Source organism: Carassius carassius, chromosome 5, assembly GCF_963082965.1.
Source record: "Carassius carassius chromosome 5, fCarCar2.1, whole genome shotgun sequence".
Lineage (NCBI taxonomy): Eukaryota > Metazoa > Chordata > Actinopteri > Cypriniformes > Cyprinidae > Carassius > Carassius carassius.
This window is the reverse complement of record NC_081759.1, coordinates 9,109,453-9,136,671: the sequence shown is the minus strand read 5'-3', so window position 1 is coordinate 9,136,671 and position 27,219 is coordinate 9,109,453. Positions and strand designations below refer to the sequence as shown.

At 35.4% G+C, this 27,219-nt stretch overlaps 1 protein-coding gene across 3 annotated transcripts; it reads right to left on the bottom strand.

Annotated features, from left to right (window-relative positions):
* Positions 1-320: 320 nt before the first annotated feature.
* tut7 (terminal uridylyl transferase 7) lies at positions 321-27,087 on the bottom strand. Of its 3 annotated transcripts, none has more exons than XM_059549682.1 (30): positions 26,852-27,081; positions 25,705-26,036; positions 25,500-25,618; positions 22,104-22,211; positions 21,829-22,006; positions 21,650-21,738; positions 17,078-17,129; positions 16,750-16,819; positions 15,798-15,924; positions 15,537-15,656; positions 15,094-15,222; positions 14,792-14,969; positions 14,383-14,720; positions 12,197-12,454; positions 10,273-10,423; positions 9,247-9,333; positions 8,511-8,611; positions 7,901-7,958; positions 7,455-7,558; positions 6,224-6,313; positions 5,933-6,046; positions 5,565-5,642; positions 4,783-4,960; positions 4,417-4,464; positions 3,617-3,708; positions 2,611-2,726; positions 1,713-1,894; positions 1,586-1,638; positions 1,414-1,480; positions 321-1,017 (listed from the first exon to the last, which is right to left on the bottom strand). In XM_059549682.1, the coding sequence occupies exons 2-30, from the start codon at positions 26,027-26,029 to the stop codon at positions 953-955; spliced, it is 3,675 nt and encodes a 1,224-aa protein (XP_059405665.1). In that variant the 5' UTR covers positions 26,030-26,036; positions 26,852-27,081; the 3' UTR covers positions 321-952. The 3 variants fall into 3 exon arrangements, 2 of the variants coding, with proteins under 2 accessions (XP_059405665.1, XP_059405666.1); XM_059549683.1 differs by having other exon boundaries at positions 14,389-14,720; positions 26,852-27,079; XR_009433828.1 differs by lacking the exons at positions 321-1,017; positions 1,414-1,480; positions 1,586-1,638 and having other exon boundaries at positions 1,858-1,894; positions 2,611-2,723; positions 3,613-3,708; positions 26,852-27,087.
* Between the last annotated feature and the right edge of the window lie 132 nt (positions 27,088-27,219).

Sequence of the window (27,219 nt, the reverse complement as noted above, 5' to 3'; positions counted from 1 at the left end):
AATAACGTGAGAAAAGAACAAAGTCTACTGAAACTTTTCCACACAATAAATGGTGATTTTTATTTAAGCTGTACAAAACAAAATGTATGATACATTTCAAGTGACATTCCCTGAATTGTACTATTATCTGATAACATTGGTCAAATGCCAATATCAGTTATAAAAACACTTCTGGGATGCACATAACTTTTCTCATGAACGAAACAAAAACTCTGTAGTGATATCGAATATGTTTTCAGCCCATTAAAACAAACAAATTGACACAATGATATATGAAAGTGTAAATTCATTACAAGAACACAAAAGCGCAGAGACCTCACTATGACAAAACTAATTTATTGTCATCAAAAAAATTAAACAAAAAAATAGGACCAGAGTTAAATTACTAATATGGAGGGAATTTGTTTTGTTTATTGACATTGCAACAAATGCAGTGAAGTCAATGGAGCTATTTTCCCCAAACATACACAATTCGTTCACCAAAAACTAAATACTAATAATAAAATAAAGCATAGCAGGAAAAACCAAGCCCAGCCAAACTGAAAAAGCACAATGACAAGCACAAACCGCAATGACATCAACATAATTTTAAATACAGACCCCAAGTAGTATTTATGTACATTTTATACAAAATAAAAAGCTTCTTGGTACATGCACTATATGCACATTTATGCAAATCTTTTATTAAAACTATTCAAGCAAATGCAAAAGCACACATTGGGGCTACAATCTAAATTACAAAAGGTAATCAACTGGACTCTTAAATTAAAAAAAATATATATAAAAACGGATAAAATGAGAAACATCACATTCATTTCCCAATTAAAAAAAAAAAAAGAACTAAAAACCAAACACCAATACAAGGCACATTCATCAAGGTGTTCTAACTGGGGTTCATGATAATACTGAGCTCTGGCTGCTGTAGATCCAGAAACGGCTCACTTCAGAAGATTTATTTGAAAGGGCTCCACTTCTCCATAGATGCATTCAAGGATGTATTTCTGCTGGCTAGACTACCTACAATAAAACAGGGAAACATGATCAACATTATTAATTATATACTGTGCAAAGACAGCAGCTGCTCCATCACCAATGATGGCGTTTTGAACTCTTTTGCCAGTGTAAATTTTTCTGATTTGGGTTTATGATGGCCTTGTTCTTATTAGCTTTTTTTCCATAGTAAGATCTGGCAACATGAACGAGTCAAGCTGTATCTTGCTTCCTGTGATTTCTTGAGCTGCACATACAGACAAGACATGCCTAAATATGTCATTAACAACTAGTTATTCAGTTCTGGTGAATGGACCACTGAATTTAACAGCAGCTTGTTTGTGGCCATATCTTAAATTCACAAAATTAACCAATAACATTCAGCACAGCATAAAACACCATGAACACATGTAGTACGCTCACCTGCTTCAGGACCCAAAACCATCCTCTTTCCTTTTCGCTTCTTTTTTCTGTCCTGCTGAGGACTGTCCTACAAACACACGAGAATCCAACTGAGTTCTGGATTTTAATTCCAAGCCAAAACTACACTTTTAGCATGAAATGATAATTGTAAATGAGACCGTATAGGACATACTAGTCTGTCCCTGTCTGACGCAGAGCTTCTTTGGTAAGTGTTTGGGGAGGATTCTGCAAAGAGGAATACACAAGTGACTCCTGATCACATTCCTGCAGAACTGTAACAATGTAATGAGCGCAGCTACCTATGGATTTGGACAGCAGGCAGTCTTTCTTGATGTGACCGCTGGAGCCGCACAGATAACAGCATTTCTCCTCCCTCTGCCGCCGGCGTCCTCCAGTGTAAGGGCTGCCATCCGGCATCACTCTGCCATCAGGTCGGTTCACATCACGTCCACTGAACAGTCCATCAGTGTCACGTCTTTGCCTTAGCAAACAATTGAAACATTGAAAAATCAGACATCCTATGTCTGATTTTTAAGGATTTATTTTAATTTTAATTATTAATTTTAACATGAAATTTTGAACATGTGCTCTACAGTTCAGAGTTTGTGGTGATTTATAAAGAAGTGTCTTCTGCTCACAGTTTTAAAAAATAGTGAAATGTTATTACAACTTAAAATAACTGTATTAATAAATTGTAATTTATTCACATGATGCAAAGCTGAATTTTTAGCCTCATTAAGCCAGTCTTCAGTGTCACATGACCCTTCAGAAATCATTTTAATATTCTGATTTACTTCAGAAGACATTCTGCTTATCTTATTATTAATATATATTACAGTTTTACTGTTTTTTTTTTAATCAAATACATTCCTTATAACATTTCTAATTTATTATTATCATTGTTGAAAACAGTTGTGCTGCTTCACATTTTTCAGGTTTCCTTGCTGAATAGTAAGTTGTTTGAAAATAAATCTTCTGTAACAATTTAAAAAAGTCTTTACTGTCACTTTTAATTAATTTAATGCATCCTTGTTTAAAAAAAAGTGTTAAAATTATTACTCTATGGATCGTTGTAGCAGGAAATGTAGAAAAACATGTTCAAAATGTAAATACAGCATTCAGTGTGAAAAATAACCTAAACTTTCATAAAGGTAAAAGGTTAAAAGATACTTTACAACAGATCTTGTGCTAAATTACCTCTTACGCATTGAACAGTCTTTCATAAAATGGCCAATCTTCCCACAAATTCGGCAGCAGCGGTCATTGGGTGCAAGCTTGCCCTCTGTCAGCACCTCTGGGTCAAAAAAATACTCCTGCAAATACAAAATTGACAATAAGTAAAATAACTTGTAAGGCATTTTTACAGAATTTGTGAACACCGAATTCTGCATGGCCATATTTTAGATCCCTTAACCCCTTCCCCTTTCCTAAACTTAACAAGTACCATACTTGTTAAGGTGGGGGGGGGGGGGTCTAATAGTAATTCAAGCATGTTGAGTTATTTACACAGTTAAAGAGTGGGATTCCCATGCTAAACATGACCAAAGCTTCAAAAAATGATTCAGATGTAGAACAGAGCTCCTTGTGGAACTCCTTGTATGGGCATTTCTCCCAGAAGAGACTGCTCAGGAAAAAAGCCTCCAAAGAAGTGTGGTTTTGGTTGTAAGATCAGCTTCCCAAAGAATGTAACTGGTGGATGCAGTTTGTTTTTTTCTGAGGCAGCAATGGAGTTTTGCAATTTTGTTTGTTGACGAACGTTTTATAAACAAGGCCCAGTTCAAATCTAGATTTGCACATCGTTTAATACTGAAAGTTTGAACAGTCCCCGCGATTAAAGACACCGGTCATGATTCGAAACTGCAGACAGTAGGTGAAACGGCATCACATTTCTGTGTTTTGTTGGCAATCGGTGCTCAAGTGCTTGTCACTCTTTAGCCCCGCCCACAGCACGCCTCCAGGAGCTCTGCTGTTTTCAGAGAAAATCGTAAAGCTGTATCTTTCTTTTATTAATATGATCAAACTAAAGACTCTATGAAGGATGTAATACTACTTTACTTTAGGTACTCAAGATTAACATGAGATTGGGTGAAACTATGTGTTGGTTCCCCTTTAAGCAGCTAATAAGGAGTTTATTGAGTTGATAATTGGTCACCAAACGGAAGTGTGTCCCAGAATGTATATGGTCTAGGTAAAGGGTACAAACCATTTTATTGGAATACTCTGGTGGGAAGCCTTTGACTGGGGTGCCAAAAACTCTGCGGGCATTGATGAAGGCCTTCAGGATGAAACTGGCCACTGCAAACAAAAGCCACAAGGTAAAAACACGGCATTAGATGACAAGATATCAAGACAAGGGTCATTTTCAAAAAGGTAGGGATAAGTAATGGTTGACTACTATTTATGTAAGTGTGGTTAAGGTCCATTCACACAGAATGCGTTTTTCATTCTAATGCACTACTTTTCCATTGTTTTCTAGGTAAGCATGCACTAGACAGATGTGTATGTCAGCTCAGTAGTGCTTGCGTTTTTTAGATGTCGTTTTATGTTAAAAGAATCAAAACGTTTACACACAGTGCCACTCAATGTTAGTTCCAAAACAATGGATCAATCAGAAGATCCCGGAGGCGGGGCAAACATTGCAAACTTTTGTTTACAACAGCAAGTTGGCATATCAACTATTAAATTTGAGGGCAACAACGCAGAGAAAGCATTCCGTGCTACGCTTTTTACAAAACATTCCTGAATACAGAGTCTTACATTTTTAGACGCAAAGGCGCGTTCTGTATGAACGAACATTTAGTACACTGAATAGTTACAAATCTCACATGTTTTACACAATCAAGGTCATTGATGGATAACATTAGCTAAATGTAGGTGTTTCTTTTAAGTATGGTGGCTTCAGGTTTATACATTAGAATTTAAAGCTACACAACCTGATAAAAGGTAGAGTCTGAACAAAAGATTATACATACAACAGTAAAAAAAAAAAAAAACATGACATACTTCTCCGTGAGAGACCAGCACCAAGATTATGACTCAAATCAAAAGGATCTAAAAGAAACAAACAAATGTTAGTTTTAAAAGTACTGCTTTACATTATGCCTACTTTAATAAAGTAAATTATAAAATATGTACAAATATGTGCAAAATGTTTTTTCTTGTTTATTCATTTTGATGGATGTCATTTTAATAAATATTGAAAATTAGTCCATAGGGTGGTACCTTTTCAAAAGGTACGAATATGTACCTTTAAGGAAAGGAACTAATATTTACCGTTTGAAAAGTTACTGACCCAGTGACAGATTTTGTACCTTTATATCTGAGAGTACTGCTGCATATTCTTAGGTTCTTGGTCTGATTTGCTCTTACCCTCTATGGCTAGATGTTTGGAGGTCCATTGCTTCTTGAAGGTGGTGAGAGGCTCTTTTCTGCGGATGCAGATGACGGTCTCCTTGAAGTCAAATGTCTCGGTGTAAAACTGCAGCAGTCCAAACCACAGCTGCCCCACAGACTCCTTGTTCTTCTTGTACTCTGGCCAGTATTTATGCTTAGGAATCAACAACAATACCACACTTATTGGCTATCAAACCAGTAAGACAGTAATATTTTCTAATAATCAGAAATGTTTCTTCAGCACGAATCAGCATATCAGAATTTTTTCTGAAGGATCACGTGACACTGAAGACTGGAGTAATGATGCTGAAAATTCAGCTTTGCATCCCAGGAATAAATTACATTTTAATACATTGAAATAGAAAAAGAGTTATTCTTATTTGCAATAATATTTTACAATATTACTGTTTTTACTGTATTTTTTATCAAATAAATGCAGCCTTGTGAACAGGAGACTTGACTACTGTACACTAAAAACAAATACGGGTTTTTTTTACAAATACAATACATGAAAGCTGTAAAAGAGTTGTAATATTGGATTAGAACTGTACATAAGTAAAGCTAGTGAGTGATTACACTACTCTGTTAAAATATGTAAAGTTTTTATTTATTATTGTTGTAAAAAAGTAAAATTTTAGGACAATAACACTGATACAGGAGCCAAACTCAAGTCCAGATTCACTTGCACAGTATGATTTTAAGATAACAAACTTTTTCAAATTACAATCAACTATGCTATTACAAATAATCTCACTCACCAAGTTCTTCAAATCCTTAAAGAAATGTACATCCCAGCCATCAACAAGGACTACCGGTTTCTTTTCTTCAACATACATCTACAAAAACATACACAAAATCCATTCAGATACAGTCTTACCATAACAAAGCAGGTTAGGATGTACTTAACACAACGTAAAAATATACACAAAATGACAAATAATCACAAGTATCCCAATTTAACCTGTATTTATCTTTTTTTTTTTTTTTTTTGGAATAATGCACAAGAACTATACAAGTGCTTGTATATTAAAGGTTAAAGTACTAGAGTAAATATATATATATATATATATATATATATATATATATATATATATATATATAAAGTTATTATGATCAAGAAAGACACCTCTTGGAGAACTGGGATAGCAGGCGGGCTTCTTTGTTGAAGGAAGTACAGCACCATTAGAGTGTAAGCATATGAAGACAGACTCCCACGTGACGCGTCTCCAATATCACACACCTCAAAACACACACATGAGAAATATAACATCTGATGGGTCTCATTAAACCAAATGTTAAATCTTTTCACCAAAAGCAACTTGCTGGATTCTCTCTTATTCTAGCTTCAAACATGGCCATTAAAGTTTTCTGATCTCTGACTGAAGCAGTGATGACAGTGACTTTATGGGAGACTTACTTTTGCGAACACTTTCATGACGTAGCAGAGGATCTTCACCCGAATGTCAATTGCAGCATATGATGCCAGTAACTCAGTGTTGTGCAAAGCCTGAGAATATAAGAGAAAAATCCTGGTTGCGCTTTATTTTACAATATGTGCACTTACAGTGTACTTACACGAAAAAATATTGAGAAACTTAACTACTTGGACTTAATATGGATTTAAAGTGAGGATTAAAGTTAGTACCTTGTTATTATAGTAAGCACCCAAACAAAGCACTGTAATATGCAATACTTGTTACTATGTTTTTCCATTTACATTATGAAAATAAATAAATAAATACAATATACATACATACAAATAAAAATAATTCACTGGTAATATTATAATTCTACATTTTTTAATTTAAAACAGTAAATATAAAAGTACAAAAATGTTGTTTTACTATGAATGAAAGCCATTATAACTGACACAAAAACTGATATACTGACACCTCAATTAAATCGATTTTGGGGATATAAATAATTTTCGCCAGCCCTACTTTTTTATAGTAAGAAGTACCAATCTTAAAGTGAATTTGAAGTGATCCTGACCTACTCTATTCATAAATGCTTGATTTGACTTGATTGATGAACATAGACATTCACTTCTGACTCTTTGCAATACGTTCAAGTTAAATATCTGGACCAGATTGAGAGAAAAAAAACCTTAAACATAATTATAATAAATACACATAATATTGTCTAAATGACTCTTACTGAACTATAAAGTCTCTCATAACTGTACTGAATTTACAGGCATGAAATTGTGCATGTGGAAAATGTACCTTTTGAGAGCAAACTGAGCATTAACTAGCAATAATAAAGAAATTTATTTCAGCATACAAGCACTTTTCAAGAGCTAAATAATGAATTATGAAATAATGAACAAATCTAAAAATCACAAAAAGTTTATTTACATTTAAAAAAATTGAGCTTTAGATGCAGCAGTGGCTATATATGTCGGACCAAATTAAAATATTTAATAAAAAGAGATTTTATGAAGTAAAGGGTATTAAGAAACCCAAACAAGCACAGTACTTGTCCAGTGCTGAAATACTAAAGTTTAAACGTTTGCGATAAGGAGGAAACTACATCCAAGATCAATAACGTTAAAATAAAACTGCTCTCTTCATTGCACTTTAAACAACTGCAATATTCAGTGTCCTGAACTTTCAATAAGTAACGTTGTGTCAGGTTTATTCTCTCACCAGTGTATTGTACAAGCTTATATCTCCCTCTAGTCCAGTTTTGGTGTGGTAAAACTTCACAATTGGGACTTTTGCAGTAGTAATAGGTAGGATGTTTCTCAGGCCTAAAATGAATGGATAAATAGACATGGCAGAGGTAGAGAGAAATGGGGTGTAAAACAAAACCACTGATTTATTTTAACAACACACATTTAAAGTGAAAGGAGGTTGCCTGAAGCATACAGACGGACTCTTTGTCATTTCATTAACCATTAAGAACGTCTGAAATACTGAGAGGGGAATATATAGAAGAAATATAGTCTTTCCCTTCCTGAAAATGTCAAAACTCCATAATAATGCAAAATATGATTCAAGAACACTGAATGAAATGAGCCCCTGCGCTCTACAGTAATGTAAACAATAGGCTTTTTCAGAATTACACTCAAAAACTAAAACGGAGACCTTACCATGGTGTTTTCGCAGTGCTCTAGTTAAACTCTCTATAACAGCCATGAAGTCCAAACCCTGTCAGAGGAACCAGAAACAGAAACTCAATCAATGCAAGACAGAAGTGTAAACAGGGTCATCTGGCTGGGTAAGATTTTATTCAAATGTCGAAAATAGTTGTGCGGCTTCATATTTTTGTGGAAACTGATATATACAATTTTTCAGGATTATTTACATTTTTCTTATAAAATATTAGTAACAAAAATGTATCTCCACTTTTGCCACACAAAACACAAAAAGGTTACGGTGGGTTACAGTGAGACACTTTCAATGGAAATTAATGGGGATGATTCTTAAATGTTAAAATACTCGGTGTTTCAATAGTTTAGCCACACAATGTGTGTTAACGTGATAGTGGTCTGAAAATAATATTTCTGTAAAAAGTTACTTTTTACAGTAAAACTTTGCCATGATAATGCAATACCGTAACAGCTGTAAAAACAATGACAGCTGCACATACAGAACAGTTATAAATGTTTTAACACTATTCAGACTCACTGTAATGAACACTTTCTGTCTGTGTGTCATCAAGACCTCATTCTGTACAACTGAAGGAATAAGTCACGGTACCTCTGCTGTGTCCTGGCCTTCTAGAGTCATACAAATGTCCAAGTCACTCTGTTTAAAGCCAAACCCATTTTTGGATGAACCAAACAAAACCAACTTGGCTCCTGTCAAAAAAAATACACATGAACAAATAAGCATCTGTGCAGTCCACCCATTACATACAAAGCTTAGAGAAAAGAAATGCTTAGAAATATCCAGCTCACAAATCCAGCTCTTGGATGTGTATAAATATATATATATATATATATATATATATATATATATATATATATATATATATATATATATATATATATATAGGACTGCAAAACGATTAATCATGATTAATCACATTCAAAATAAAAGTATGTTTACATACTATATGTGTGTGTACTGTGTATATTTAGTATGTAATGTATATATAAATGCACTCATACATGTATATATTAAGGAAAAATATGTTCCATTTATAAATACAATTTTTATATTTATATATAATATAAATTATATACAAGTATAAATATGTATTTACATTATATATATATATATATATATATATATATACATAAATGTGAATGCATTTGTATATATTAGTGGTTGACTGATATTGGTTTTTTGACAGCCAATGCTGATATCTTACGTTTACCTGCCGAATACCTTTATTTTGCATTATACATAAAGGCTTCAAGTGTTACCAATTTTTTTTTGACTGGGTTTAAATTAGATTAAGGTTTTAAAGAGTTACACCAAGACGCATTACCTGGCACTTGACATCTCAGGAAATTCTCGATATCTTGTAAAATATGTTCTCTGACTTTCACCTCCACATCATCTGGCGCAAAGTCACCTAGAAGGATGCAACTATTTTTATGAATCACTGAAACAATGCAAAAGATTTCAACATTTGTTAAACACAGCAATTAAAAATCATTATTAATAATCATTATATCGATCAATTCCTATTTATTTGTATATCACTTTCACAAAAGGGGCTCTACAATTATGGTTAAATTGTTAATCATGATTATATTGTCCAAAAATATAATCACGATTATTAATCACAAACATTGTAAAAAAAAAATTTTTTTACTTTCCATTAAGAATTATAAAGAAATAAATAGAACATCAAGTCATATGGTTAACTCACAGATTTATTCAAAGCCAAAAGCAGAAAAGACTATGTGAAAGACAACAGTTGGCTGAATTACATTTTTATTTGAGCAGAATATCTCAATGGAAATCTCTAAACTCCATATTACAGGTTTGCCGGTGTTTTCAGCTCATTAGTGCTTTTTCCATAGTGAGGAGCGAGCATGTGCTTGGTTGCCAAGTTGGGAAAATTAAGTACACTGGGAAGAAAATTTATCCATTTAAGAAAAAAAAACCTTGAATAGGGGATTTAAACTTTTCATCTGGCAACCGCAACTATGAATGCTTTTAGAGTCTTGTTAGCAATGCAAGACTTTAGAATGAAATGTTTTCTGGATAAATATAATCCCTCTAGAGGTATGTTTCATATTGAGAGTATAAAAAGCATTTCATATTTCAATATTAATTTTTTTTTCTTAAAAAAAATAAAAAATAACTATCTGTTGGCGCCGATAGCCTTGTGGGCAGCATGCCCACATATAGTGTGACATATACATACAATTCCATTACATAATCAGCACATCATATAATTAATGAGATTTAAAATGTAAATGCTTGACAACCCTTTCTACAATACAAAAAGAACAAAATAGGAATGTCTTAATGTTAATGTTTTAAATATTGACCCTGTACTTACGGTAGCATTGCTCACAGACTTCATTCAGGAGCTTGACGAAGTCTAGAGACATGTGTGGAAGGGGGTCCAGCTCCACTCGTCTGAAGTCCTCGGGACAGTCCTGTTTCAAATGCCCATCACTCTTACAAAGGCTGCATATCAGAACAGGGGACTAACAAAGAAAATCAAGTTGTTATTATTATTAAAATTGAAAATGTCAACAGAAATATTTAAAACAATTTCTCAACAATTGTTTGACAAGAAATGCCTGACATCAATGACAAACCTTTTATTTTTTACTAATTACAGGTAGGGGTGTGCGATATTTGATATCGATAACAGTTGCTAACGATAATTAAATAACATTTTGTTGACTTTTTTTGTGCTGGCACTTTGGCTGGTTTAGGTCTGCCAATGGATGAATGAATATGACACTAAAACTGCCAGTAGGTTGCGGCAAGTACTGTCTTAATGAGTGATTCACTCAATCAAATGATTCATTTAAAATGGCCGATTCATTAAAAAATTAATTAGATCAACTGGATGGGTCCAAAATTGCATACGCTCTTGAGTAGGTACTTATCTGAATAATTAATTACTTTGCAAATGCAAAAAGAGTGCATTCTCTAAAAGTGTGCCACACATGTCCTGAAAGGTGAAGTCAAAACATTTTGGTTTCTGGCTGCAGTATAGGTTTAAAAATCCCATCCTCTTCATGTAAATGAATGGGACACGAGTCAAACTTTAATCTCTTTTTTTAAGTGTTCATTTCTAACTAGTTTTGTTTTAGCTAGTTATTTGACGATATAAAGATGGTGTAGTGAAGGGGTGTGCGACTATATCGTCTGGGATAATATCGTAATTGTTGTTTTAACAATGTGCGATTTGACATTAGAGTGTATTTTTCAAAAATCATTAAAAAAAGACCCCTACAGAGTGCACACATATATTACGTGAAGTCTAGACTCGTGCGCATTTAGATTGTGCTGTCACTGCTAGATTCACTCTAATAAAATACATTTAGAATGATCTCAATTCAAGACATGAAGGCAGAAAATGTATATATTTATACCACTTTATATAGTTAATACATTTTACACGACGAGTGCAAATTATCAAATGTGATAACGATTTTTTACAACAGTTCAATAAACAAGAATTTAATTAAACATATTTCCACATATTTCCTGATTTTGTGTCTCTAAGCAACATGACTGTGTTTCGTTCGCAATGACTCACTTATTAACAGTGACTTGCTGCCACCTACTGGCATTTTTTATTTCACATTTAAAGTACCTTTTTATTATTTAAATAATTTCAAATATCAGTATTCAACGTTTAATGTTTAATATATCAAAAAATTATTCATGCTTTTGTAATTGCAGGTTAAATGCATTCATGTTCTGCATTAAACAGTGTGTACATCAATCCAAATAAGGATATTAAAGTAAGCATATGTCCATTTGTATTTGTTTTTACTACACAATCCATTGTTAAACTATTAACCATTGTTTAATCTGTGGTTACCATGGTTTAACAATAGGCTAACCATTGTCTTTGGATTTATAGTTAAATCATTGTTAGTTGTCTGCCCTATCTCCCCCTAAACCTATTATAATACAATACGACTATTTGTCTGCTAAATTACTAGTGAAACTTTACAATAGATAGCCTAATAATGATGTCCTTTAGGATAGTATACAGTATTTTGTGTGATGACTATTTAGCAATGAGCTGCTACTGCTTAAGTACTAAGACAGAACTACAATGGCATATTTACAGATGAATCTGACCTGCACTTGAAACCCTAAACAGTAGTTTTGCTTCTCTGCTGCACCTGTGCGCTTCCACAGTCCACTTCATTCTCTAATTACGTGATTTGATGGATTCAGACATGCAAACTGACACTCAGTAGCCATGCATGTAAGAAAAGGTGAATGTTTACCTTGCCATTACTGAAAAAGCGCTTGCTGAAGACATACTGAAAGCCTTCAGGGCCTACCTGAGCTCCTACAGGAGACTCAGATTGGGTAAACTCAGCTTTGGGTTTGTCTGGGACAGACGCTGCTTTCTCTGGATCAGCCACATCAGACCCTACATCATCACTCATTTCCCGCTCAAACGGGAAGATCTCATCGCAAGAATGATCACATCCAGATCCATCGAGCTCTATGTCATCATCTTCATCTTCCTCTTCTTCACCCTATAAATGATCATTTGTTATTTTTAACTAATACAAAAACTAACTAATATATCTCCATTATTTTACAAAACCATTTCGCTGAAAAAAGATTTCAAACTACTAATCATTAAATGTTGTCTTATTTTTAACTGGAAAACATCCAGGTTGCTTAAAAAAAATATCACTTAAGTAGCTTGAACACATTGGGGAAAGAAAATATATTAAAAAAAAATAATCAAGGGGACCAGAGCATGAAGAATGACATTTTCCTTGACTTTCCCAGGTCTAAACATACCAAAATATTTTTTTTATTTTTTTATTTTAAGCTTTAGTAATCTTGCTATGTGCTTTTGTTATTTATTTATTTGTTAATATTTCTATTTAGCGTTATATTTATTTTAGTTGTAAAATGTTAGTACTTAAACTTTTATTTCAGTTAGTTGGCAAGGCATGTTATTAAATTAAATTTTTTTATTTATTATTTGAAAAATACATAAACTTAACCAAAAAAACAATGCTGAATTTCACTGTAATGAATTTGGACAGATATAGTTTGTTAAATCCCAAATGTTGCTTAATTTAACCGCATGATGAAAAAAAGACCTCCAGAAAACCAAAAAAGTTTAGGTTTTAGTAGTTTTGCTATGTGCTTACATCTTTTTATTAGTTCTCTGTGTTTTAATAAACATTTATTTTTAAATATTTCTATTTATCATTATCTTTCCATTTCGTTTTTAGTAAATTTGTTAATTTGATTTCAATTCGTTTTTAAATTCAAGTTTTTAATCTAAAATGTATATTTCAATTTCAGCTATATTTCAATGAACAAAAATAATTTTTAATGGTTTTAGTTAAAACCTCCAGAAAACCAAATCATTTTAATTTGTTTAGTCTTTTTATTAGTTTATATATACACATTTATTAGGGGTGGCACGGTTCGCTGAAAAAACCTGAACCGTTCACTTCGACACACACGGTCCGGCACGCGCTGGGACCGCGGTTCAACTTAAATCTGACAAATCATCTGTAATATCATCTGTAATATGGTTTGCTATAAACGTAAAAAAAAAAAAAACAGTCTTCAGCTAATAAATGTTTATGTTGATGGATGCGCATTCTGGCTTCCCAGACATTACAACAACAGCGATGAGAAAAAAAAATAACCCACCCCGGACAAATCATTAAATCTTGTTCAATGTGAATGCCGTATTCTGGAATATGAGCAGTCATTTATTCTGTCATCATCCGGGTGCTGATAGCGCGCGCTCACAGATGAGACCCAAATAGCACACTTTCATATGCGTTTAAACTAAACTCATTTAAACTTTCCCAGTTTAAACAATTAAGAGCCAGAGGACGCAAGCTCGCGCGCGCAGTGAGAAGAATTGTGCGTGCGCTCATCCGAAGCGCATCTCTGAAGTATTGTGCTTAAATGGACAAATTCACACAAAAATTATGTCAAAATGCCCACTTTGTATCAGTGAAAACTTATGTATCATAAAAACTTATGCTAGAGCTACCTAAAAAAAAAAAAAAACACAGAAAATCACTGTTTATTGTTTGTATCTTTACTCTATTATATTTATTTGTGCTGTTGCTTGTAGTTGGATAGAATATTATTATTATTCTTTTTTTATCAGAAAGTATAGTTTTTCCATAAACACAGGACATACCGAACTGTACCGAAACCGTGACTCTAAAACCGTGAAACAAACCGAACCGTGAAAAAGTTGAACCGTGCCACCCCTAACATTTATACACATAAAGGTAATTTCAGTACTTCAATTTTATTTCAGTTAGTTGCCAAGGCAAGGTTTTTTCATTTTTCATTGAGTATTTATATTTTATATTATTTCTAATAAAACAAAAAAGATTTTTAATGATTTTAGTTAAGACCACCAGAAAAACACCAATCAATAATGATCAACCCATTCACAGGGATCACACACACACACCTCTGTCTCCATGTCAGAGTCAGCTTCTTCCTCCTCGTCCTGCTCCAGCTCAATCATGCAGACCTCCAGCTCTTCTGCACTGTGTGGACTGGATCTCACATCAGATCTTTCCAAATCCTCAGCTGGCACTTTTGTGCTTCTCTTCACTGAATCAACGTGATTCACAGCATTCACAGATTTGTCAGTTTGACGGTTTGAGCTAAATTTCCCTGCTGTGCTTTTTGAAGGAGAAGCAAAGTACTTGTAAGTTGTTTTGAGGCAATGCAACATATAGTCAAACATCATCTGACTATTCAACGTCCGAGCCACGTTCCTCTGGACGGCGAAAGGATCTGCGAAGAAAACAAGCATGAATATCAATGCATTTCAGATTTAGGAAATTATCACGTGATGTCATGCATACCTTCAATTGCAATCCTCTTTTTAGGCCAGTCTTTAAGATCACGCCACAGGTCACTGTTTGTGCGCACGCTAATGACTTTCTCAGGTATTTGGAATTCCAGTGAATAATATCGTAGTAACTCAACCCAAAGCTTCCCTAGCAGTACAGGAGGGCTACAGACTTTGAAAACCAGTGGACACTATTTAAAAAAAGAACACAAGCAGGATATTGCATTAATTATGTAGACTTTCTTTTGGCATCAAAGTGGTCTTAAAATTAAAGCCTGTGATGTACAGTTTAGGAATAAGTGTGAAGGTACCTACCTTTCCCTTCTTGACAGCTTTGTCTTTATCTTGAGAGGGATCATTTGAGGTTTGATTAAAGACCCAAAGCACATGTCCTTTCTCAACTCCAATTAAGGAGAAACTCTTCAGTTTACTCATGGGCAAACCCTAAGACAGAACGCAACATCAGTCACTGTATATTACTGTAGGCTATGTCAAAGATCAAAAAATAAGTTAAAGTCCCTCACAAAGAAAACCAGTCCTTACAGGAATTTGCAAAATACACACTTTGGATACGTTTTCTAAATAGTCTATACTTGCATTTGGGTCCTGATCCCTGTATTGGGTTATATTTTGCAATAATGACTGGCTGACTGCACATTGTCTCATTTTATCTCTTTATAAGGTTCTAGAACGCAATAATCAGGCACTGGTCCTATAAACTTTTATCAGTTGATGTATTGATGTTGACTCACACACACCATAGATTCTAGGTATGAAGGTAAGATGGGTTCTTTCCGCCGCTGCAAGAAGCTGATGACCATGAGGGCAAAGCAGTAGGTTGGAAGTCCACCTTCTTCCATCTGGTCCACACAACAAACCTAATTCTCACACACACACACACACACAAAAACATCACACATCATGAATGTTCAAAAAAAAAAAACCTATAGAAAGACTCCTATTTGTTTAACATAAAAATTATCTACTGAAAATAATGGAAGTGTACATGTCAGTCTCACCTTAGCCCAGAATCTAAAGCATACGACCAGCGGAGCAAGTTGGGGTTCTAGATTCGCCAGCTCAGCCAAATATGCTGTTGTCAAGCATGCACTTTCATTGCCTGCACTGACTTTGCAGATCAGACCACTTTAGAAATACAAAAAAACAGCACATAAATAAAGAAATAAAACCACATACAATTTTTCACTACAGTCAAAAAGTTTGGGATTAGGTTTCTTCTGCTCATAAAGGATGCATTACTTAAAACTTCATACTTAGACATACAGTAAAACCAGTAATATTGTGAAATATCATTACAATTTAAAATAATTGTTTGAATACATTTAATAGTGCATTTTATTCCTGTGATGTTATTATCTACAGTATGTTGAAATCACTCGTGCAGATTCATATTTTTGTCGAAACCATGATACTTTTTTTTCAGGATTCTTTGATGAATTCATGCAATTTATTTAAAACCGCAGTCCGTAACTTTTGGCTCTCTAGCGGTTAATAAACAGAACTGTATGTGTCTTGTTGAAGAACACTGTAGCCAGAGCTACTTCTCTCTGTTTATGTCTATGATGAATCACGCAGGTACTGGGCTACTCCACAGCGGTTCCACCTGTACCAGTCTGAATATAAACACTTATTATGGCCTAGGTGTACTGTAGTCATTCAGGATAAGCCAAAAAAAAAAGGTTTGGAAAATAATTTTTAAATAAATAAATTTATTTCTAAATGTACATTTTGAAAACAAAAAAAAAGCAGCTTTAAAATAGAAATCTTTTGTAACATTATAAAATTTCTTTATTCACACTTTTGATCAATTTAAAAGTGAGTAAAAGTAAACAAAATATAAAAATATCTTACTGACCCCAAACAATTACATGTTAAAGTATACACACATTTAAAAGCAGGTAACTTCATATATAAACGTTGTAAAAGAATAATAAGCAAGAAAACACAGACCTAGATTTCTCTTTGCACACAACTACAGGCATCCGCTTAAAGAAGTCACCCTCGACGTTGACAAAAAGAGCTGCAAAAATGAAACGGATAATAAAAATGTTATTCTATATTGATGGTGCTTTATTCTGAATGCTTAAAAAGTACTCTAAATAGTATACATTTATGAAATTACAATCATACTGCTTATCAGCTATAGCAAAAAAAGTATCAGTGTGTAACTCCATACCCTGCTCTTTTTTTGCAATAGCCAATTTAAACACTGTTACTTACTTTTTTACTTACTTTACAGTTGTCCATTTCTTTCACTGCTGTTCACTTTTAAACTTACCACTTTTGGAGAGATGCTCTTGAGCCACGAGCAGAACATCAGGATGCTGGTACTGATGAGAAATGTTTTTTTCTTAATTAGAAAACACTTACAGACCAAACTTCAAAATTCTGCACCTTTGTAAAACATCTGATCAAATAACTCCCAAAAACTGCAGACCATTTGGGGTCTGTGAAAGGAATCTAATTGGGCTCTCAAACACATATGCCATGTTTTATGTGTTTGCTGTCAAACTGTAATCACTGCAAACTGAGATAATTTGTCTAAATCTCAGTGATAATTAGTAGTGTATCAGAGGTTTAAACCAATAATATCTCACTTTCTGTGAGCCACAAACGGTGTAATGCCTATACTAACTGAAAAAACTAAAGTTCACTTCATGCTAGATTAAATCAAGTTGTTGTGGCACTGCAAGTCTTGCAAGAAGTCGATAATACAGACACAAATGTAGTTTAAAAAATTAAGAAAACAACTAGATGAGTATTGGTTTGAGGACACATGCCTGAAAGTTTGATAGATTAGATAGATGTATGCTGCTAACAGTTAGCATAGTTTTAACACGATTAACGTGTTGTTTTTATGATTAAATTGATTTTAGCATGTTGCTAGCATGTTTTTATTAGCATGTTATCGTAGGATAGTCATTAATCTTTGCTAGCGATAGACAGCATAAACACTTTATCTAGGGTAAGCATACATCCTCTTTTCCCTGGACATGTCTTCTTTTTGGACCTTAAAAAAAAGACGTACAGTTTTCTATACTGTACAAGCTGTATATTCTATCCGGAAAAATGCATGTTTCAAATTTCAATTACACACAGTTTAGTTTTTTTTTTAAGCCATTTGATTTACGAGGGCACAGGAAGTGTCCTCATAAACCATGTTTACGTTGTAATACCCATGTCATTATAGGTTTTGTGTCCCCATAAACCAAATACAAGAACACACACACACACACACTAGGGTGACCAGACGTCTCGGTTTCCTGTTGCTGAAAAAGAACCTGTATGTGTAGGAAACAGTCACGGCTCGTATCAATATTTTATATGCAGTTATTAGAGAGGGAGAGCAGTTATATTAGGCGCGTTCGACTTGAAGCAGGGCTGCACAGAATGATCACCTGTATGACATCAAAGTACCGCGAGAGCGATTCGAATGCATTGGATCCGTGTGCTCTCTTATCGCTCTCACGGTACTTTAATGTCATACAGTGATCCTTCTGTCATATATCACCTCGTCCGTACGATTTTCAGATAAACTCACTCGTGACGTGTGCGTGGACATATGATCTTCCAACCATCCGAATTCGCACCGTGTACGCCCGCCTTGAGGGGAACTGTCTTAAGAAACAGTTTAGATGGTATATTCCTTTCATCTTGCCTCTGTATAATGAATTTAGTGTTTACAATGCATCACTGCTGTTTCTTAAGCACCACCTGCTGACAGAGAGTGAATTTGCATTTTCATTCAGCCCATCTCCTGTTTGGTATGTTTTATGTAGCCTAATTTCACAAAGCTAAAGTCAAACCATTCTGTTTTTGCTTCAGGTTTTGACATTATACAGTCTAATTTAATCAAAATATAATGAAGCAACTACCCATATTCTTCCAACTCATATTTTCATTCTTAATTGTATTTTGCTTAAATAAAATACTTAAAAAATAAGTATTGGATTCTGCCATGAAAAGTTAAGATCAGTGCATCCCTAAATTTATGAAAGTCTGAAATGAAGAAATTAAGACTTAAATGTTAGTATTGTAGCTGCCTTTGGACAATAAAGTTCTCTAATTTAAAAAGTTATTTGAGTTATTGTCAGTTTATTTATTTGTTGTGCATCCTTATTTATATGTAATTTGTTTTATTTCATAAAGCTATGCACCTATTCTGTGTGAATGATCAGTGGTGGAATTGGCTGCAATGCAAAGGGCACCAGCTAAAATCTTGCCTTGGGCACCAAATTGGTCAGTGCCGGCCCTGGTTAAAGGTTTGAAATGTTGCATAAATTACATTTGACTGAAATGCTTGTATTAAAACATTTTGCATTCTACCTATGAAAAAACTGCTAGATATTATGTTTTGTGAAGGGCCACTGTTAGGAAACCTTTTAGCTGATGATCAATATGCAATATGCAATATGCATAACAGTGACTACAAAATATGTATACTAGTGCAACAGAGATGACGAGATGCGAGACATGCGGATCCATGTGCAAAGCTTTATTCTTAAACATGGTCAAAACAGGCAAGGGTCAGACAAAGGCACACAGGTATATCGAGGGCAAGATTGAGTATTCCTAGGGCAAGCGTACATCCAGAGGGCTTGACAAGAGGGGTAATCCGTAAACGTGAGCATAAATCCAGGCGAGGAGCAAACACACCCACGAAACAGTAAGCAATGGGTTAATCCAAGATACGTGGCAAGAATCAGGAACCAGGAAAACAGACAAGGCAAGACTAAGACTAGATTATCCAAACTAGAGCAGGCTCTGTACAGTAGCTATCAGCTATCATAGTGATACATGCTAAACAATACTCGGCCCTGAATGGTGGTGTGAAACTGATTATATAAAGCCCTGCATTTCAGCCCGAGCCCGACGGGCCCCGACTTATTTATGGCCCTAGGGCCGGGCTTCGGGCCAATTTTCATGTTATAGCTCACATGCGGGCCGGGCATTATGGGTTATCCTTCTATTTATATTTTTAGACATTAATAGAAAAAAAATGAGAAGTTGACGTCGACGATAGAAAAACAAACATAGACATTTCATAACCTCATAACTTTTATAATCTGATAATTCAACCCATTATAATTATACTGACATACTGACATGACAGTCTCACGCACGCACGCACGCTTTTCCGTCAGCGCGACCCACGATTATACTTATCTTATATCCACTTATTGTAGTAGTAGCTATTATAGGCCTCTAAATTAATGTATTAATCATAGCCTAGTTGGCCAACTAATAATTATAAAATGATGATTCATGCAGCGGCGAGCATTTCTGTGTCTGCACCTGTTGTTGCGGGCCACGCAGCAAAGAAGAGAGCGCTGGCCGAGTTTGAAAACATTGTGGAGCAGGACGAGGATGACGACGATGAAGTACAGCAATACGACGGACGAGATGTGCTGCTATGGTGGAAACAGCACGAGACCAACAGCACGACGCCAGCAGCAGCAGCGAACGTGTCTTCAGCACAGCGGGAAGAGTGATGGAAGAGAGGAGGACTGGGTTAAAACCTTCCACTCTGGATGCTATTCTTTTTGTCCACGATGCTCTGTAAGAGACTGTTCTAACTTTTCATTTGACTGGACTTTATTTTCGCTTAACTGTTGGAAACTAATGGAAAAAAGAATGGACATGTTCTGTGGTGCATTATTGAGGTAAGATAACCTGCAAGTTTGATTTTAATTCATTTAATTTGTTTAGATTGTAGGCTATTTCTCATTTCGTTTGCAAGCGCTGTTGCGAGCCTGCCTCAGGATTCACTCACTCACTGTGGTGTAATAAATAAACATATATTAAACCAACTGTGTGTGATATGCTTGTGTTTTATATCTATGGATTTTATTGTAGCCAAGTAAAGTAGGCTATTAGCGTTAATTTGAGAGGCTTAATTGATTAAACATGTTTTAGGCTACTCGCTGTCGGCTCGGCTGATTAACGTAAATCTTCATTTAAAAAAAATGCTCCAAACATTTTTCTAAATTAACTTGATAAAGAAATTAAAAGAAACATAGCCTAACACAAAACTGACCCCTTTTTTAATTGTTGCAAATAGGGCAGGCTTCTGCTGTGTAATAAAATAAATAAATAAATAAATAAATAAAAACACGGGCTCGTGTCGGACTCGGGCTGATAATTCTGATGAGCTGTCGGACACGGGTCGGGCTAGGGCCTGAGCGTCTCGGGCCAGGGCCGGGCTCGGGCCTAGATTTGAGGCCCGTGCAGGGCTCTGTAATTGGTTGCAGCTGTGTGTGATGGGTTTCAGGTGAACTTGTGATTAGTGCAATGGAACATGGGAAATGTAGTACAGGGTGATGTGTAACAGTCTAAAGTTCATTGACAAGCTTCATGATAATTAGTTATGGAAATGACATATTTTAAGTTTTGATATTTGAGATTGTGCTACTTTGGGTACATTAGTTTAACCACCAACCACAGCAAAGCCCCATGCCCACGCAAGACTGCATCCACTGTCCTCTTTTTGGAAAACTAAAATATGGTCACCCTACTTTATTCCCTGGTTTTACAGACAAGGCTTAAGTCTGATCCCAAACTAAAATGCATGCCTGAGCTGACTTGCACTAACTTTTTATCTTGTTGTTAAAACATTTATTTTTCTTCTTCGTCTAGCATTTAATCTACACCCACCAAACTCAGTTCAGACTGGATTTTCATAAAACAGATGATCAAAACTACAGTAAATCAGTAGGTCAGTTGGCTTTCTCAAGCCAACCTATAAAAATATAAATATAAAAGCATTTACTTATTTCAAACTCATAGGCCAAAATAGCATATATTAAAATGTAAGCTGTGAGAATATTTGTGATCTGCACTTTGTACTCACATGGGATGGAAACTTCACATCAATGTTTACATCAGAGTCTTTGAAGCCAAACTTGGTGCAGGAAGATCCATATAATCTGAACTGGCAATCTGCAGGGGAAACGAGAATACAGAGGTATTGAAAAAGCATTGAATAAAGGATTCAGTGAGCTTTGAACTTTCCGCTGTGCTGTTACACACCTGGAAGGATAGGCTTAAGGACTTTCTCAATGAGAGTGAGGACGTTTTGCCGTTGTTTCAGATCTTGATTGTTTAAACCGAACTCAGCGACCACACTTTCTAGAGCCGAGGTGATTGAATGACACTGTGGTTTTCCAGGAGGTGGGATATTCAACAGCAGCGTCAACTTCTGCAGTTCCTGTAAAGAGCAGACACATTTCTACTTTGAATTCCAAGCACAGATGTTTGAGTCTGCTAACATCTTGATCAATCTTTGGTAATATGTAAATCTGTACCTTGGCTTTCTTCCTGTGGGCTCTTTCTCTGATGTGATTGAGCGCTGGTGACATGTCTTCACAGTACACCTTACATTTCTCACATTTGAACTTCAGACTGATGCTGGACTAATAAAAATGCATAAAAAGAACCAAAAACATTATGTGAATAAATATGATCAATGTACTGTACACCAGCAGTTCTCAATTCAAGTCCTCGCACCCTCTTGCTCTGCACATTTTGTATGTCTCTCTTAAGTCTTCAGACATTTGTTCTATTTCAACATAAGTGCCCTGCGAATTGGACATCACAGGATATTCCGCCATGATTCCAGTTCAAAGCGAACGTATATGTTCCATTCAAAGTGTATTGAAGTGTGCAAAACGTTTTTAAATTGTAAAAAACAAATTTAAATTGTATTCATTTACAGAGGTATATGGTGTCAAACTTGTCCATGTGTAAATCCGCAAATGAATGTTCCGAAGTGAGGTAAACTTCAACAGATTTCTCCTGCTCAGGGAGTAGGGAGCAATGAACATTGTGTAGAGACCATGTCAATGGGAACACAGTTCATGCACAGCTGTATATAAGCTGATTATCTGAATCAGGTGTGTTAACAAAGAGAGACATACAAAATGTGCAGAGCAGGAGGTCACGAGGACTGGAATTGAGAAACGCTGCTGTACACTACTGTTCAACTATTTTGGCTCAGTCAGACTTGTTTTGTGTAAGGAAGTAACACTTTTATTCAGCAAGGATGCATTAAATTAATCAAAAGTGACAGTAATAACATTTTTGTTATACTGTTCTTTGGAACTTTCTATTCACCAAAGAATTCTGAAAACAAATGTATGGTTTCCATGAAAAAAAAACTGTTTTCAACACTGATAATAATCAGAAATGTTTCTTGAGCAGCAAATCAGAATATTAGAGTGATTTCTGAAGGATCATGTGACACTGAAGACTGGAGTAATGATGCTGAAAATTCAGCTTTGTTCACAGCAATAAATTACATTTTACAATATATATATTTATAAATTATTATAATAACATTTCACAATATCACTTTTTTGTTTAAATCTTGCTGCTGCTTTAGGGGTTAATTATAAAGTTCTGATAGAACGGGCTGGAAGACCTGCCATGAGAGCACTGCAATAGTGCAGCCTGGACGGAACAACAGCTCGAACAAGAAATTGTGAAGCATGTTCCGAAAAAAATTGCCTGGGTCGGGTTTCCCGATAATGATTGATCCAAGCTCTTAAGAGAGTTTTCTATAAGTCGTTTTACTATCGTTCGTTGTTGTTTCATGTGCGTTTCCCAATGGTGCACTTAACACAATCGCACATAGCTGTGATTCAAGTGCTACTTAGGAGTCGCTATCCATTTGTCAAGTGCTGAAATGTCACCTTATAGAATGGCTCGTAATTAGGCTACACAGAGTTAATTGAAATGTAAACCTAATGCTGCGTTCCAGACTCAGATATTATATGGTGTATAATATTGTATTTTACATAATATATATATATATATATATATAGTGCACGTCAGCAAGTCATTGAAGATTTTTTTCCCGTCTTTCAAGCATAGCCTATTTCCTACCATACTTCTTTTATTTATTTTTTGTTCAGTCATTTAATTTAGATGTGTATTTCTTTTTTCTGCCTTTTTAAAAAAAACAAGTAATAAAGTGCACAATAAAGTCCAATCAAATCCTTATTTTATAATCACATTGCACTTGAATAAACTTTAAGGTGTAATCTTCCGATTGTCCTGCAGGTGACCACATAAATATGTCTTCTTACAATAAACTTAGGGCTTTACGATTACTCCACTCGTAGATCTACGATTATTTTCAAGTGCTACTTAAGTTATGATGCTTTTGGGAAACAGACCATTATATTAAGATCAGTCGTACGATCGTTTTTATGAACTTCTTAGCCTTACGAAGCTTTTGGGAAACGCAGCCCTTATCTTCTGGGCCAGAAGAGGCAGTTTTAGCAATGTGGTCTGAGAAAGTCAGCTGATCATCAATACCAGGTTTCTGGCTGTTTTTGTAGGAGTTATGGTTGAGGTGCCTAACTGGATGGTGAAGTTGTGATGAAACAATGAGTTTGATGGAACCACAAGCAGTTCTGTCTTGGCAAGTTTGAATTGATGGTGATGGTCCATCATCCAGCAAGAAATGTCTGTTAGACAAGCTGAGATGTGAGCTGCTATCGGCGGATCATCAGGATGGAATGAGAGGTAGAGTTGAGTGTCATCAGCATAGCAGGGGTTTGAAAACCCATGTTTCTGAATGACAGAACCTAGTGAGGCCATGTAGACAGAGAAGAGAGGTGGTCCAAGAACTGAGCCCTGAGGCACCCCAGTAGTTAGATGTTGCGACTTGGACACTTCACCTCTCCAAGGTACCTTGAAGGACCTATCTGAGAGGTAAGCCTCAAACCACTGGAGTGCGGTTCCTGAGATGCCCTTTGCCAGTAGGGTTGACAGGATAATCTGGTGATTAACCATGTCAAAAGCAAAGGACAGATCCAGCAAAATAAGTATTGAAGATTTGGAAGCGGCTCTTGCCAGTATTAGGGCTTCAACAACAGAGTTGGACAGTCTCGGTTGAATTTCCACTTCTGAAACCAGACTGGTTGCTGTCGAGGAGGTTGTTCTGTGTGAGAAAGGATTCTTTGGGAAAAGGAAAGTTTGGAAACTTCTGCCTCAGAAAGTGAAGAGAAGGATGTGAACGAGGTTATGTTTACTGGTAAGATGTACAAAACGTTGCTGGTAAGATGTACTAAAGTTGTCAGCTGTTAGAGTTGATGAAGGAGGGGGAGGAGGAGGAGGACACAGGAATGAGGAAAATGTTTTAAAGAGTATGCAAGAGTTAGACGAATTGTTAATTTTGTAATGATAGTTTGTCCGAATCCATAGAAAAGTTGTTTTTCTGAATCAGGAGAGAAATATGCACACATCAAGCACTGTTACAAGTTAAAAAAAAGAGTTTTAAACAAATATATGGGTGTATTTTGATGCGAGATGAAAACAGGAGATGGAATTTTTTATTGGAGGAAGCACTATTATGGATTTGTATTTTAGCTGGAAGCAATCATTTAAAGTTAAAGTGTCTTAATGCTGGATTTGTTTCTTACAAACATACAACTTTTCACTTCATAAGATATTAACTGATGGACTGGAGTGATGTGGATTACTTGTGGATTATTGTAATGTTTTTATCAGCTGTTTGGACTCTCATTCTGACGGCACAAAGGATCCACTGTTGAGCAAGTGATGCAGTGCTACATTTCTCCAAATCTGATGAAGAATCAAACTCATCTACATCTTGGATGTCTTGAGGGTAAGTACTTTTTCCAGCCAATTTTCATTTTTGGGTGAAATATTCAAACTATTCGAACTATACAAACCTCTTTAGGCTCACAGTCACGGCCTTCTGCTTCCAAACACTTCTGTAAAACATCCCGTCTAGTGAGGCAGCTTTCAATCGAGACAATTCTGCTCTTCTCCCTCCAGCTCTGCATGCTGTCTGTTAGACAGACAAGATGTAGACAGATATTAGCTACATTTTAAATCTCAAGATTTCATTACATGATAGGTTATAATGCATTTTACCAAGCCTGTCATGTTTCTGTCCATCTCGCTGTCGTTCTCTCCAGTTCCTCCGGACAGCAGGTGAACCCTTCTGGATTCGGTCCTTGTGAGTAGGACTTTGTCCAAACCCTCGTCCCTCAGGAGAGCTGCATGACTGTGAGGCTTTGGCACTTCTGTTACCATCACTTTCAAAGGTTCGACCGTGACGAGGCTTTGTTTTAGGACTGTAACTGCGTTCATGATTCACACTGTCCCGTCCCAATGGGCTCCTCCAGCTCTCTGCTTCATCTGCTTCCTTCTGTCTCCTGTAGCGTGGAGAAAACTTCCTGTTTCCCTTATCAGTCATTGTCAATCTGGATTAATGGGTGGGAACCAAGATCAAAACGAGGAAGAATAAAAACGGAATTTGAAATATCAATGTAATGAGAAAGCACTCCCAGCACAGTCACTAAACTCAGTCATTTTGATTATGAGAATTGCAAAGTGAAGTGAGGTGATCATATTTGCAGACACTTTACTACATCAAAACAGACAATACCAATTTTTTGGAAGAAGAAAAAAAGGTTATTTATGCACGTGTTTATGTAAAGTTCTCTGACATTAAATAGAGTATTTTAATAAATTTCTCTACTCCTTTGCAGTAAGTTATACATTCTGAATAATTATTTTTTATATTAAAACTTTTGACAATTGACTGTTACTTTAAAAAAAATGATGGAAGTATTTTTCAACATCAAATCACGTAATATTGGAGATTTCAAAATTTTTTAATATGCAGAGCTGCGTAATAATACATAATATATTGAAGTAATTCATACAAATTCTATATGAATGTTGTCGTGCCGCCAGACTGATCATGCATAGTTTAAACATTACTTGAATCTCATATTAGTTCCAAAGAATGACTGAAATTCCCATTTTGCATATTTTTTTTTATTTGTGACAGTGTGAATTATTTTTATGGATAAAAGAAAAAGGAAAATCGCGCAGCATTTAAACATGCATGTTGTCAAAATAACACCTTTAGTAAAAGACGAGCAGAGTTGCTGTGTAACTGCTTTCCCTCGAGGACAAAGAGCAGCTCTGAAGGAGTGTCATGCACGAGTCAAACTAACGTTACATGAACAACAACACAACAGCCTAAATAAGGTAAACATGTCGAACTCACCCAATCTAAAATCAGTCGTGCTTTATAAATGTGAGCACAACATCCCGTGAAATGTTCCTGACAACTGTAACATGCAGGTGCCAGACCCTTAACCAGTCTATGATACTGACCCAAACTCACTTCCGCCGGCTACACTTGTGTCAAATCAGCTGACGTTCAGCTGTCTGAAATTATTGGGAATAAAATTACCCACGTTGCTCTTAATCAAGCATAAATAAACTAAAATGTGTAATACTTTTTAAGTGACAAGCTTGACATTTAATATTGAAATCACGGTCTCATATAATATTGAAAACATGCAGTTGTTTTGATCTTCCACTTCCGGGTCTTGCGTGACGTCAAAATAAAAGCTGCTTCTAAAAAAAAAA

Bases quoted from the DNA above. Each gene is read 5' to 3' on its own strand.
- tut7 (XM_059549682.1), bottom strand. From the start codon at position 26,029: ATGACTGATAAGGGAAACAGGAAGTTTTCTCCACGCTACAGGAGACAG. The intron at 8,612-9,246 runs GTAATGCGTCTT...TTTTTTTGACAG, and splicing joins CCTGAGATGTCAAGTGCCAG to GAGCCAAGTTGGTTTTGTTT. The intron at 4,465-4,782 runs GTAAGAGCAAAT...TGTTTCTTTTAG, and splicing joins CAAACATCTAGCCATAGAGG to ATCCTTTTGATTTGAGTCAT.